At 41.7% G+C, this 15,351-nt stretch overlaps 1 protein-coding gene across 4 annotated transcripts in view; it reads left to right on the top strand.

Moving 5' to 3' along the window:
* The first annotated feature begins 12 nt into the window (after positions 1-12).
* Positions 13-15,351, top strand: part of LOC126210043 (CST complex subunit STN1-like) — a 38,442-nt gene continuing 23,103 nt past the window's right edge. For 2 of the 4 annotated variants that reach the window (XM_049939151.1, XM_049939148.1), the window contains exons 1-3: positions 405-543; positions 763-938; positions 10,369-10,499. In XM_049939151.1, coding sequence (XP_049795108.1) covers positions 509-543; positions 763-938; positions 10,369-10,499 — 342 coding nt within the window. In that variant the 5' untranslated portion in view covers positions 405-508. Of the gene's footprint in view, positions 248-387; positions 544-762; positions 939-10,368; positions 10,500-15,351 lie in introns of those variants that run through there. The other 2 variants (XM_049939149.1, XM_049939150.1) reach the window with 2 other exon arrangements.

The raw sequence follows: 15,351 nt of genomic DNA on the forward strand, positions 1-15,351 counted from the left end.
TGATCAAATCTTTGACAAAGAAATTTGATAGTGTAATACCGGCCATAGCTCTTACAACGGCCGCCTATATTGGTCGTGTTCATACCACAGCACTTTCATGGCTACAAACAAGACGAATACTCAACAAATGTACCAGTACGAAGATACTGGTGTTTTAAAAAATTTTCTTTTCGCGGTGGCAACGTTTCACATCTTAAAAGAGATAAACTGACAACATCTGTATGCCATTGTCAGACATAAATCACATGTATGTGATCTTTGAGATACGCATTACAAACTTTAATTTTATATTACAATAATTAAATAAAATTAACATATTTTCATACTCATTCGCTGAAAAGTAATGTTTTCCAGTTAATAGAGCGAGCAAAAACAACTTATGAACAATTCGTGTAATATCTTTGAGTTTAAATTCCGACGCGCGAAATCTTGCTCGTTTGTAGTGTGATCGAAATCCGACTTTTCTTTTTTAAGTCATAATATTGAATGTTTTTGCTGTCATAAACGTATGAAAGTGAATGCAAGGAAATCGGTAAAGTATGAGTTACTGTGCTTTATCTAAATAATTAGTTGACTTAGATTTACTGTGCAAAATATGTTTCATCAATGCTTAACCAGAATCACATATATTTCAGGAGAGAACATATGATGAGTGATTTGATGTTCGAAAGCGATAACAAAAACATACGGCATTTTTTTTACTTCAGTATGTCTCCTGAGTATTAATAGCTGTAATTTCTAAAATTTCTATTTTCATTACAGGAGATTACAATCTTGCTACATTCCAGTGAAACTATGGATAGCAGATGTCAGTAACATGCGCCAACACCATATTTTCACGTTCGCTTACATTTTTAAAGGAAGATTCACAAAGTCTGTTGATATTATGGGAACAGTGACTTCAAGAGCAGAATATGCATCGTTCTTTATATACATTGGTTGGTTGTTTTTTTATATTGTTCGTGATCAGCCCGTTTGTAATGACGGAGTGCTACGTGTGTCAGAGTTTTGTAATGCCAGATGAAATTTTCATGGAGTGCCCTTTTTATATGTGTGTGTGTGTGTGTGTGTGTGTGTGTGTGTGTGTGTGTGTGATATAGCAACTTCTGCTCATATACATGATGGAATATCTCCATGTAAAGCATAGAAATTTATAAGGACCGCTGTAACTCAGAAAGAGAAACATCTACTTATATGCCATAGGCTAACTGAAAACTGGAATTATGTGTCTACATTGTAGCTTTTGCCTTGTGTAATATATGCTAACTTCAACTATAGCTATATGAATTTTTGGATAGTTTACATAATCTTAATTTGAGAGTGGAAAAAGAAAACTTATTTTCTACATCTCTCTACATCAGTCAAATTTTAGCTTCGTGTTAACATTTAGGCCATGTCAGAAGAGACATTGTAATAGCACTGTTACACACACTATTTAGGCTGTAATTATTAGCGACTTCGTGTAAGGATCCACTCCGACATCTGCTTGGCAAGGAAACCTAATTATGAATGAAACCTGCTCCTATCAAAATAACTATTTTAGAGCAGACTCATTGTTGTTCTTGTATGACACAAAAATGGTTAATATATTGAATTTCAGAGCGATGATTGCTGAGTTCTGACTTTAGTAATTGATGATATTGTGACACATAGGGGTGACATTTTTGGGTTAATGAAACTAACGGGACAAGTGGGGGAAATTGGGTTTTTTTGGGTGGGGCTGCACTCTGTCAGTCACAAAGTAATTTTACTTGGAGTATAGCTGTCTTTGTCAGGTGCTGTAAACTGTGCACTTTGATATTATCTGTCTGGACCTGAGACATCCTATAATATACTGTTGACCACATCTTGCTATCTCATGATGTCTATACTTTAAATGATCTACCTTTCTTCTGCCGCAAACTACACAGTTTGTTCTTTTTAATTCTGCAAATAACACTTTTTATTGAAAGAAAATACACCATTGTTTTAGGACATACAGGCATTGTCTTGTTACTTACGTTCTTGCCAACATTTGACTAACAGTTTGTTACCAGCAGAGTTTGAGAAAGCTCCATTCTTTTTGTGTCACATCTTATGCCTTAATGGAAGCACTGAGATACAGAAATGGAAAATCTGGAATGGAATAGCAATAACTCCCACTCTAGCCTCATATATGCCTTCTGCCCCCACCCGCGCCAATCTCTGCTTCTCTTCTCTCCCTTCCACCCCCCATTCCCCTCCATAATTCAGCCTCACTATGCTGTACCTAGCAGCCCACCTTCTTGTCTCTGCCACATCCCTGCACATGAATGCAGATAGCACTTTATAGAATAACTTTGGATAGCACTATAGAATCTTACCCCACCTCTACCCTACTGTCAGTTCTTCTCCCCACCTCACATTTATCTTGCAACCCGTCTGCCAATTCCAGCCGAGATCACTGCTCACTGCAGTGTGGCTGTAGCGTCCGGAGGTGACAGTGGCCATGCATGTGTGAGTTGTGCTTGTGTGACTGTGTATGTTTCTTCATCTGATGAAGGAAGTTGTCCAAAAGCTTATAATATCCAACAGTATATTTTAAATGTGCCCATCTGCTGTTCAGCACCTCCCCTTGTTAATATATCTTGGAAAATTATGTTTCACACAGGATTATATTACACTGCTCAGAAAAACAAAAAGTAGGATTATTATTATTATTATTATTAGTAGTAGTAGTAGTAGTAGTAGTAGTAGTAGTAGTAGTAGTATCACTCATAATTTGGAAAGTTTCACCAGACTCATTAGTTTCCTGCCTGCCCTTGATGTATCTCATGCTACGTGTATCTCATGGTGTCTATACTTTGAATGATCTACCTTCCTTTTGGCACAAACTACACAGTTTGTTCTTTTTAATTCCACAAATAACAATTTTTTATTAAAAGAAAATACACCATTGTTTTAGAACATAATCATTATTTTGTTACTTATGTTCTTATTTACCATTGCAGAAGATGAAATTCAAAAATTATGTAGCAGTTTCTCTTCCTCTCTTTGTCGAAATCATGGCGGCTCCATTTTTTGTACTGAGGATTGTTCTGCCATTTATTAATCATTTTATAATCAAATAGCCAGTATATTACTATGGGAATATTTGTGGTATTAGTAAATAGCTCAGTACTGGGCTGATAGATCATTGACATCATTAAAATGTTGTAGATTCAAGTCTCCAGAAAGACCCAGTGAGTGGTGTCACTAACATGAGAACAGTAGTAAATAATACACTGATAATATAATGTTACTTCTGTGTAAATAGGGAGTTGCGGGATGTTCATGTTATTAATACCTTCAAACATATTAAAATCTTGAAGAGATCAGACGACAGTGGGAGGATAAAGCTCTTCATCAGAGATGAAAAGTAACTGGAATGTGTAATACGTAAAGTTCTTCCCATACTTTGCTGAGCAGGTCTTGGTGATGCCGGAGGTTCCTGAGCTGAAGACTGGTAAGTGCCGCCGGCCCTGTGTCACCTTAAGCTCTGGTCAAGCTTCAGCGACCACCATGCAATGCGGCAGTGGAACATTGTGTGCCACAGGGAACAGGGATCTTGACTTGACTGCTCGGTCTGTGAGGAAGTTAAAAACCTCTATAAAAACCCCTCAATCTGCAGGTATGCTGTGCACTGATGAGATGCTTGACTGTTGAGGTGGAACAGTCATTAGCGGGCAACCTCTGGGGAACCTGCTGCGCCTCATTTGTGTAAGGCTTACCTAGGCATGAGAGGCTCTGTGTAGGTGGACTTTTTATTTTCCTAGATGTTCATGGGTCCAGGATGGATCCTTTGAAATGTCCTGTTTCTCCTCCCCACAGAAAGTATGGCTCACTGGTAGGTACCAACACACTGTCAAACAAGAGGTCTCATGTAGCCAGTCCTCCTGATTCTCAACTCATTCAGAGTGGCGGTAGTTATTGTAACAGAACACATGCTGCTGGCCAGAATATATTTTTTGTAGTCAAATGGAAAGAGGGTTGTTTCGACAAGGTTTCACCCTTGTGTGTTCAAAAGGGTTCAGAGGGAATCTGTGGCTCTTTAAAGTCAGTCACGTGCTTGCAAAATGGAACATTGCTAGTGGAAACTTCTAATTCCCAGCAAGCAGTTAACCTCCAAAATGGTACATGTCTTTGGGAGTATGCAATAGAGACAGAACTCTACAGCACCTTGAACTACAGCAAAGGTGTTGTGACTTCTAGCAATGTTGTTGAGATCCCCAGAGAAGAATTGGAAAATGAGTGGGCCCAAGAAGGTATTGTTGATGTACAAAATATAATGAAAAGGATGGATGGCAATCTAGTGAAATTTGACTCCATACTTATGTTCAACAACATGAAACGAGGAGTGGTTGTTCGTCACCTCTGAAGTGTGTCAACAGCTCTGGGGATCACCTGGTCTGGAATAGGGACTGCAGTGTCTTTCTGTGGTGTCACCGCCAGACCCCACACTTGCTAGGTGGTAGCTTTAAATCGGCCGCGGTCCATTAGTACATGTCGGACCCGCGTGTTGCCACTGTCAGTAATTGCAGACCGAGCGCCACCACACGGCAGGTCTAGAGAGACTGACTAGCACTCGCCCCAGTTGTACGACGACTTTGCTAGCGACTACACTGACGAAGCCTTTCTCTCATTTGCCGAGAGACAGTTAGAATAGCCTTCAGCTAAGTCCCTGTCTATGACTTAGCAAGGCGCCATTAGCCTTAGATAGCTTGTATCTAAAGAGTCTCACTTGTATCGCCACAATCTCCAGATGTCTCATCAAGAACAATGTATACGAAGGATGGAATAAAGTTAAGTATTATAGCCGCTACGTACTTTTCTTTATAGCATTCATTACGTATCCTGTTTCAGACATCACTCCATCCTTCGTGAGTTAGCGCGTGCATCTTGGCCGCCTCTTTCAATTAGTGTGCGTAGTGTTGGCAAGTCTGCCGACACTACACTTTCTTTCTGCTCTGTCTGTGTCCCCCCCCCCCCCCCTGCTCCCCCGCCCACTCATCTACCCATATGCCCCACTAGCTTCTGACCTGCAATCATCATTCCGCATTAACCTACTGGATGGAGGATTGCTTCAACAGAACCCACTAAAATGGGTGGTCAGCAGGGCTGCCGGGATGCCGTTCAGCTGGCTGGCTGTGTTTGAACATTGCAACAGAGTCCAGGAATTGGTGGACCACATTACACGAGTGATCCATCCTGCCCCTGACTTATCAATCCCAAAGCGCTCTGGTCATTTTAGGAGGTGACCTGTACCTTGGTGGACAGATGAGTGCCATTCAGCAATCTGGGACAGGTATGCAGTTCTTCGACAATTTAAATGCCACCGTGCAGTAAATACCATAGCCTTTCGAGTCGTGAGAGCCAAGGCTAGACACATAATTAAGGAGAGCAAGGAAAAGTCATGCAAGCGTTCCTGGACTCTATAAACTGTTCCACTTGTTTTACGAAACTATGTCAAGCCATCTGGAGGATTTCCTGTAAACTCAGTTGTTTACCAATAGCAGCAGTACTGAAATATGTCTCTCCAAGCAACACCAGGAGATATCACTCAGATGCTGGCAGAGCATTTTGCAAAAACTACTGCCAATGCAAGACAAGATCTGCCAATTTGTTGCTACCATGTGAGTGTAGAGAGGATCAAGTTGGACTTCAGATCTAACATTTATGAATCTTACAGCTCCCTTTTCTCTATGTGGGAGCTGAAATAGGCACTGTCTGAGACTTGTGACACTGCTCCCTCATGACCAAATCTGGTACTGCATGCTTCAACATTTTCCAGCGGCGTCAAAGGAAATCATCCTAAATGTTTTAATCTTATATGGCAGACAGGCAACATCTCCAACTCGTGGAGGAAGGCAGTTCTGGTACCTCTTCTCAAACTAGGAAAAGACCACACATCTTGCAGTATTTACAGGACTATCACCTTAATGGGCTTTGTAGGAAAGACCCTGGAGCGAACGATTATCTGTCACTTGGTCTGGTTGTTAGAGACCAGGCAACTTCTTAGCCACTGTATGTGGATTTTGGAGATTTCAGTCCACTGTCGATAATCTGACCTACGTAAATGTAACTGTACTGGCATCTTCTTTGATATCAGTAAGACATATGACACTACTTGGGGACACAGTATTCTCGCACAACTGCATCAATGGGATTTTAATGGTCGCCTCTCCATCTTCTTACAGTCTTTCCTGTCTCAGTGATTTTTTAGGACTGGAGTTGGTGACACGGTGTCAAATTCATTTGAGCAGGAGAATGGTGTCCCTCAGGACAGTGTTTTGAGTATGATTTTTCAGTTTCTCCCGGCATATTCTTCCTCGAACAGTTCACAGGTGTACTGCTGATCCATAGTGTCCAACGGGCACAATATTTTGGTGATCAGACATGTCGCCATCGTCAGGTGTGCTGACGAACTGAGCTCCTGAGGGTGGGCAGTCGTATTAAATCCCCTCCCCTCGCGAGGCATTCTATCCGCGGTCCGTGCTCACACGCCAGCAGTCGCTGAGATGCTGGCATCGGCATCTGTGGTGGCATTGGTGTATTTGCCTTGTCCTCCCTAGTCGCCCCTTCGTCTCCTTTGGTGAGCGTCTTTTTAATTAGATGGACTCCATGCTGGTTCCTATGCGGAAGGCCGGCATATACCAGATTCCATGTCAGTGTGGGAAGACTTATATTGGACAGACAGTGCGCACCATCGAAGATCGTTGCTGAGAACATCAGAGGTACACTCGACTTGGGTACCCCAAGTTGGCGGCCGCAGAGCACTGTTTGTCCAAAAATCATGAAATGGACTACCAGCATACCAGGGTCTTGGCAAAGACATCTAAATACTGGGACAGCGTCATTAGAGAGGCTACCGAAATTCGTACCAGGGACGGACTCATCAACTGACATTGCGGCTACAACTTCAGCAGGGCATGGGAACCAGCACTGAGTCTAATTAAAAAGATACTCAGCAAAGGAAACAAATGGGCGACTAGGGCAGACGAGGCAATTACACCGACGCCAGTGTCTCAGCGGCCACTGACCGGCGGGCACGGACGGTGGAGAGAACGCCTTGTTAGGGGAGGGGATTTTTTACAGCCACCTGCCCTCAGGAGCTCAGTTTGTCAGCGCACCTGATGATGGCGACATTTCTGATTGGTGAAATATTGTGCCCGTTGGACACTATGGACCAGCATTACACCCGTGGACTATTCGAGTATTTTAAGTGTTACCCTCTTCGCTGTAGCCATAAACAGTATCATGTCTGTGGTAAGGAGTCCTGTACTGTGCTCTTTATTTGTGGACAATTTTGTTGTTTTCTATTCCTCCAGTGTTGCAAGAGCGAGAGCTGTCAGTTGCAATGTACATTGCAGTGGTTAGAGGAATGGGCTGCAAAAACTGGATTTCAGGGGCTTTTGTGCACTTGCAGCTGGACTATGGGTGCACAGTGTACGGTTCGGCGAGGCCTTCTTATTCGAAGATCATTGACGCTGCTCACCATGAGGGATTCAGCTGGCCATGGGTGCTTATAGGATCATTCCCATACCCAGTCTCTGTGCTGAGGCTGGGAAACCACCACTTACCATCTGGTGGCAGGTCCTCACGGTGCGTCAGGCACATAAGTTCCTCGCAGCTCCGACTTCACCCATATATCGTACTGTTGCTCACCTACCTCTGAAACGCCTTTTCACCAACCATCCATGAGCCATAATGCCATTTGGAATCTGCATGCAGCGTGTGCTGGAGTCACTCTGTGTGGAGCAAGTACAACTCCAAATCCAGGGTTTTAACTGTCTGTTACCCTGGTTACTGGAGAGGCCCAGTGTAATTTTAGATTTGGCACAGTACAGAAGAGATCGCATTCCTGCTTATGTTTCCCATACAGTGTTTTCTGATATTTTATACAAGCACTGCAACTATGTAGCTGTCTTTACAGGTGGGTTGAAATGGGGGGACTCTTGGTTGCTCTGTTATTTTTGTGGATCATGTCCACAAGCTCTGATTGCCTCAAGATTTTACTGTGTTCGATGCCAAATCATATGCGATTTTGCGGGCATTGGAGCATATGAGACATTCTTCCAGTGCTAAATTTCTTGTCTGTTCCGATTGTCTGAGCCCCCTTCATTCTCTGAAACATTTGTACCCAGCAGATAAAGTAGTCCAGAATATTCAGGATGCCCTCCTCCAAATACCATGACTGGGGAAGGAGGGTCTTTCTGCTGGGTACCAGGGCACATAGGACTTGCAGGGAATTAAAGGGCAGATGTAGCAACCAAGGAGGCGTGTTTTGATACCCAGGTATTTGAGTGTGCATGCTGTAATCTTGCTGTTGAGCTCCAGATTCCTGCGTCGGTGGGAGGAAGAGTGGCTGGAAGTAACAGACAATGAACTCCATTTAGTAAAACCCACAACGTGGCTATGGCATACATCATTCCAGCCATGTCAACAGGACGATGTCCTTACTCATCCTCTTATAGGCCACACCCCTATGACGCATGGCTTCTTGGTCTGGCAAAAGGACACTGCAGTGTGTGGTGCTTGTGGCATACAGATCACTGTGCGTCAAATTTTATTGGATTGTGTTTTATTTTTCAACCAGTGGGCCATGCAGATTTGCCGATGGATGTACCACATGTTTTAGGTAACATTCAAATGAATTTGGTTTGAGTTTTAAAGGTTTGTAAATTGTCCAACATTTGTCCCAATATTTTAGGGAGATGGTTTTAATTTGTTAACAGGGTTTCTGATTCACCCATATTATTTATAGGTAGTCAGCCAGTGACATTTGCCTGTGCCTTTCTTTTACCTCCCTCGTCATTTTACTTGTGTTTTAATCTCATGTATAGTTACTTTTTACTCTTCCTCCGTTGTTTTGGACCATATAAGATAGTGATTATGTGGTCAGTTCGGGTGCATGAGTGTGGAACAATTTTTGAAATTTTAGCCACATTTATTTGTGTTAATGAGTGTAATGGTGCTAATGACCTCACCGTTGAGTGCCCGTGAGCTCCAAACATCATCATTCCCATACCTTGATCAATATTTCTGGAGTAATTAATGCAACAGTTGTTTCAAATCGACTAAGTCAGCTGGTAGTGGAGGTAAACACAAACAATCTTTGGAAGCTCCCATTAATACCACCATTGTTTTAGAGTGTTTTTTTTTTAATCTTTCTGTGAATAGTTTTGTAATAGATTAGGATACCCAACACAACATTCATAATAAGTATGCTTTGGGTGGTTTACTGTGAGTTTAAGAATCTTTATTCACTGCGTGTATTAGTTGATAGTTTGATAACATTATTGTTAACAACTTTAGAAAATAGGGCAAAACATGTCTTAGATGTGGATGTACCAGTTTCTTATTTTGTTGTCGAGTATTACTTTCAGGCTGAGATGCAGCCACAAGGGCTTGCAGTGGTAGTTGAGGAACTGTTGCCAGTATCTACACTCTAAACACATTATCATGTGATGTGAATTTACCACAAGTTTCTACATTGGTAGGTTGGCTAGAGCTAAAGTGTCAGGGGCTCTTGCGTTGCATGCTGATGTTGGCAGTTCGTTGCCATTCATCATAGCCAATCAGGTAATATGTACTATGGTAGCCAATGAGAATTAATGAATCTAATGGTTTCTTTCAGCAGAAGATATAATTTGATTACATCTGTTTTCGATATGAGAGTGCCGGAATAATATTTACTGGTATGGTTATTAAAACTTTTAAGGTTAGTTACTGCTTTTCATACTTATTTGGTGAATGGAAAAAAATGTAGATGTGCAGACACACTGACCTGTAGTGAAGCCTGAGGCTTAAGTTAGTTTGAATGTGACAATTTGGTTGAGAGTTCACAAAGCCAACGAATGTGAATGGAAGAAAAATTGATCTTCTGACAGACTGACTTGTAGTGTGGCCTGAAGCCTAGGTTAGGTTGGGATGTGATAATTTACTTGTGAGGTGGCAAAACCACTGAGTCTCTACAAAAAAAAAAAAAATACAATTGCTATAACAGACTGATGTATAATGTAGCCTGAGACACACACATTTGTCATACCAATAACGTACTTGTTGATCTTATTTTGCCAAAAACTGCACTGGCGTGATTAAATTCTTACCTAATAGAGCAAAATACCAGATAACTTTATTTACAAACCATAGAAAATTACAAAGGAGCATTCTGATTTGCTACCACCAACTGACCCACAATTTGTTGTAATCAGTTCCCATCCTTATCACACAAGGTATTACCAACATAAGCATGCTATGCACCAGCCGCTGACACCATAAATGCACTTTTGCCATTGGATAGTTTTATTTGAATGTTAAATAAAACAGACTTTTAGGATTGATTTTCATGGATGTATTCTTGTATTGCAGTGGATGATGGTACAGGAGCCATTGTATGCAAACTTAATAAGAACTTAAAAATAGATGAAGACAGGTATGAAGAACTTCTGCTTTCAAAGAAGAAAATTGCTGAATCACCTATGCCAGCTCACGTGAAGCAGGCAAGTTATGAAGTTTTGTTATTTCTCTGATTAGTTGTGGTTTACAAATCACCAGTATTAAAATATTTAAATTCTTCATTATTTACAAGAGCTATTATGGTCATCTGTCCAGTATCACTCTGTGACAATCCTATTTCTCGCGTGTCACAGTTATTTGCTGATTTTAACATTTTGTTTGCCTTTCGTTTCTGTTATCTTGCTGTATGTTGATCCACAGAATATTGATAATCTCCAACAATAGCTGATCAAATAGATTCAAAGAGTGGAAAGAACAAGAAAAGGAAATCTTCATTTGAATATATTGCTTTTGAAATGACATTGCTGTTTGCACTGGTCATTAACATTTCAATGCTGGCCCTTGCTCCATGATGTGTATCCTGGAACTTCACTAAAATCATTAATATTTTTAATCCTAACATGCTGAAAGATCAATTTTTCTGTGGAGAACAGCCTGCATCATTCCCAGTGATTATTCATGTACTGTTTGGTCATGATCAGTTAATCCTTTTTACTGGTTCTTTCAGTAATGAGGAAAATTTGCACTAGTTGGAAGAGATTCATTTGGCTCAGAGTGCTGCAAATATTTCTGCATGTGTCACCTCTGCTTTCATGTAAGCACAAAACATAGGTAATGGTTCCAGCATTGCGGGAAGAAGTCAGTGCTGCCTTCCACTCACCGCTATCCCCTCAGCAGTTCTCATGCAGGGACAAAGCGTGCCTCCTGCCCTTCTTGACAGCTACTGCACGAAGAGTCAACTTTTTGTGGCCAAATACTAAATCCTCAATGGTGGTCAATTTTTTACCATAACTGACAAATAAAATGTTTCAACTCTATGAGAGATGATGAATGTTCGTTTATTTTCGAGTGTAGACTTTCGTGACTGATTAATATTGAAACACATTGCCTATATAGCTAAAGGAAGACATTAGATTTCACTCAGTTCTCTTGCTTGTCAGTCAATCTTGGCCAATTTCAACTGTGTCATGGAGGAGATCTTTCCATGAAATTTCAATCACCAACTTTCTCTTCTGAATTTGAAAATATGTTACTGTTGGCAACCTACAAGGGTAGAAATGATCATCGAAATAAAATAAGAGAAATCACAGCTCATATATAAAGTTTTAAGTATTCATTTTTCCCATGTGGTGTTAGGGAGTGGAACGGCAGAGAAATAGTCTGAAGGTAGTTTTGTGAACCCTCTGCCAGGTGCTTAAGTGTGTATTGCAGAATAGTCTTGCAGATGTAGAATACACATTTCCTCAACAGTTGGTGTTTGAACATGTAATGATCATTATCAATATTATGATGACTTATACATCTACTTGTCAGTGGTCTGTTCTTTAGCCTGATTATGATCTTTCTGTTCAAAACTTGTAGCACAATAAAGAAATTCCCATAGCAGTTGTCAGTGTTTGTTCTAGCATTACTTTCGTATACTTTGATTAGTGTGCAAAACAAAAGTCAGATGTGTACCATAATACAAGTTCGCTAGTATAAAGATATAGGTAGAGAGAGGCAGCAGTGTTTTAATATTAGTGCATGTTTTGTTGTTTAGTCAATGAAGAAGTCAATGAAGAAGTGATGTACATCCTGCTCAAACTGTTAGTCCATTCTTCATTAACTCTTTGACTGAGCAGTATAATCTCTGATGTAGAATATCATATAGCTGCTTCTTTTTCTCCTTCTTCATTCTTTCTTTGTTTCCTTATTTCCTTTTTGGAGTGGACCTGTCTTCTTGCATGTAACACACATATTTTCATTTGTTGTGGTTTCATCAAAGCATGTTGGGAATCTGAGCATATAATTTTCAGCTTTGAACAGTGAGTGTAAAATTATCTTTATTTTGTGTGTTACATGAATGGTCAAAATGGCTATCAGTAAAAAAAACTCTGATTTGCTTTATACGAACATGATAATTTTATAGATGTGCAGGGAGGTATAGGTTTCTAAATAATGACAACATGACACACTTGAATGTTGGGCACATGTGTTCATAATGATTTTCAGTATGCATAGTATGTTCGTTAATTTCCCCAAAAACCATTGTCACACCTTGTGATTGACAAAAAGTAACTGTGGCGTAGTTTTTCGTTAGTTCAACTCAGTAACACTGCTTAATATTTATAATGCAGATGCAAAGCTACACAATTTACTAGCCAGCTACTCAACATGTTTATTCTTGTCTACATTGTTATGTAGATTTAATCCCAACAATGAATTGAGACATTCGTGAACTGTACCATATGAATTTCTGTAATGTTCAAGGTCAACCAATTTAGCAGAAACCATGATTATATGCCATCATGTGTATTAATAATGCAATCAGAATCTTTTCTGCTTCATGGTTTTCAGTTACTGTAGATGTATCATCTGCAAACAAAATGGGCAATTAATACGAGGGCAGTTCAATAAGTAATGCAACACATTTTTTTTCTGAAACAGGGGTTGTTTTATTCAGCATTGAAATACACCAGGTTATTCCCCAATCTTTTAGCTACACAACACTATTTTTCAACGTAATCTCCATTCAATGCTACGGCCTTACGCCACCTTGAAATGAGGGCCTGTATGCCTGCACGGTACCATTCCACTGGTCGATGTCGGAGCCAACGTCGTACTGCATCAATAACTTCTTCATCATCCGCGTAGTGCCTCCCACGGATTGCGTCCTTCATTGGGCCAAACATATGGAAATCCGACGGTGCGAGATCGGGGCTGTAGGGTGCATGAGGAAGAACAGTCCACTGAAGTTTTGTGAGCTCCTCTCGGGTGCGAAGACTTGTGTGAGGTCTTGCGTTGTCATGAAGAAGGAGAAGTTCGTTCAGATTTTTGTGCCTACGAACACGCTGAAGTTGTTTCTTCAATTTCTGAAGAGTAGCACAATACACTTCAGAGTTGATCGTTTGACCATGGGGAAGGACATCGAACAGAATAACCCCTTCAGCATCCCAGAAGACTGTAACCATGACTTTACCGGCTGAGGGTATGGCTTTAAACTTTTTCTTGGTAGGGGAGTGGGTGTGGCGCCACTCCATTGATTGCCGTTTTGTTTCAGGTTCGAAGTGATGAACCCATGTTTCATCGCCTGTAACAATCTTTGACAAGAAATTGTCACCCTCAGCCACATGACGAGCAAGCAATTCCGCACAGATGGTTCTCCTTTACTCTTTATGGTGTTCGGTTAGACAATGAGGGACCCAGCGGGAACAAACCTTTGAATATCCCAACTGGTGAACAATTGTGACAGCACTACCAACAGAGATGTCAAGTTGAGCACTGAGTTGTTTGATGGTGATCCGTCGATCATCTCGAACGAATGTGTTCGCACGCTCCGCCATTGCAGGAGTCACAGCAGGATGTGGTTTACCAGTTTGTAAGCTTTTGTACGGTCACAGAAGATTTCTGCAGCTTTATTCTTCTTGTCTAGTAATGAGCTAATCTTATCAGCACACTTTTTTCTCTTGCTGGAAGCCAGATCTGTAATTGCCCTCAGGGGGCTCAGCATTCGTTTGCTGGGTACGGGCTTGGCGAACCCGGGGTCCTCGAGCTGTGGACTGGTGTGCGCCGCCAGTCTGCAGATACCGTAAGCTCTGGGCATGCTTCAGCGACCACCGTGTGGCGCAACGGTGGAACGTTGTGTGTCGTAGGGACCGGGGATCTTGGCTTGATTGCCTGGATCACGAGGACGGTACATACCTCTATAAAAAAACCCTTCAATCTTAAGGTGTGCTGCGCGCCGACAAGATGCATGGCTGTTGAGGTGGAACAGTCGCTAGCGGGCAACCTTTGGGGAACCTGCCGCACCTCAGTTGTACGAGGCTTATCCAGGCATGCGGGGCTCTGTCTGGATGGACATAAGTTTCCCTAGCTGCTCGTGGGGCGACCATGGATACCACAAATTCTTCCTCTTTTCCTCCTCCTAATTTTTCGCTGGCCAGTGGGATGGGTGGACCGCTGGTAGGCACCACTGCCCAATCCAACAAGAGGGCTCAGTTAGCCAGTCCTCCTGACTCAGGCGTCAGCAAACGTACAGCAGTTCAGAGTAACAGAGCACATACTGACAACCAGAATGTGTTTTTAATAATAAAAAGGAAAGAGGGTTCCTTTGAAAAGGTTTCGCCATTCTATATCCAAAAGGGTCAGTGAAGCATTTACGGAATGGGACACTGCTTGTTGAAACATCAACTGCTCAGCAAGTAGTTAACCTTCAAACAGCTAAAAGCTTGGGGGAATACACGATCGATACAGAGCTTCACAGCACCCTGAACTCCAGTAAGGGTGTTGTTACCTGTAGGGATCTTCTTGACATTCCTGTAGAAGAATTAAAGAGTGAGTGGGCTCAGGAGGGAATTGTTGACGTTCAGAACATCATGAAAAGGGTGGATGGGAACCTGGTGAAATCTGACTCCTTCATTCTTACTTTCAGTACCCCCAAACTCCCAGAACACGTCAAGGCAGGATTTCTTCGACTAAACGTCCGGTCGTATGTCCCAAACCCAATGCGCTGTTTTAAGTGCCAGCGTTTTGGGCATACAACTCTAGGGTGTAAAGGAGAAGCGATGTGTGGCAACTGCAGTAAGGCTGCCCATGACGGAATTGACTGTTCGTCGCCTGTCAGATGTATAAACTGTTCTGAAAGCCACCCTGTTTGGAGTAGGGACTGTAGAATCTTCCTAGAGGAACGTAAAATACAAGAAATAAAAACAACTAAGCGTATCCCCTACAGTGAAGCCAAAAAGATCTTTAAGGCCATGCAGCCACCCACATTCGTTACGTCTTTTGCTTCCATTGTTCGGAAGCCGCCTCCAAAAGTCGATGCATCTACACAGACGGAAGTTGTTAGTGTTGGCA

Source organism: Schistocerca nitens, chromosome 10, assembly GCF_023898315.1.
Source record: "Schistocerca nitens isolate TAMUIC-IGC-003100 chromosome 10, iqSchNite1.1, whole genome shotgun sequence".
NCBI lineage: Eukaryota > Metazoa > Arthropoda > Insecta > Orthoptera > Acrididae > Schistocerca > Schistocerca nitens.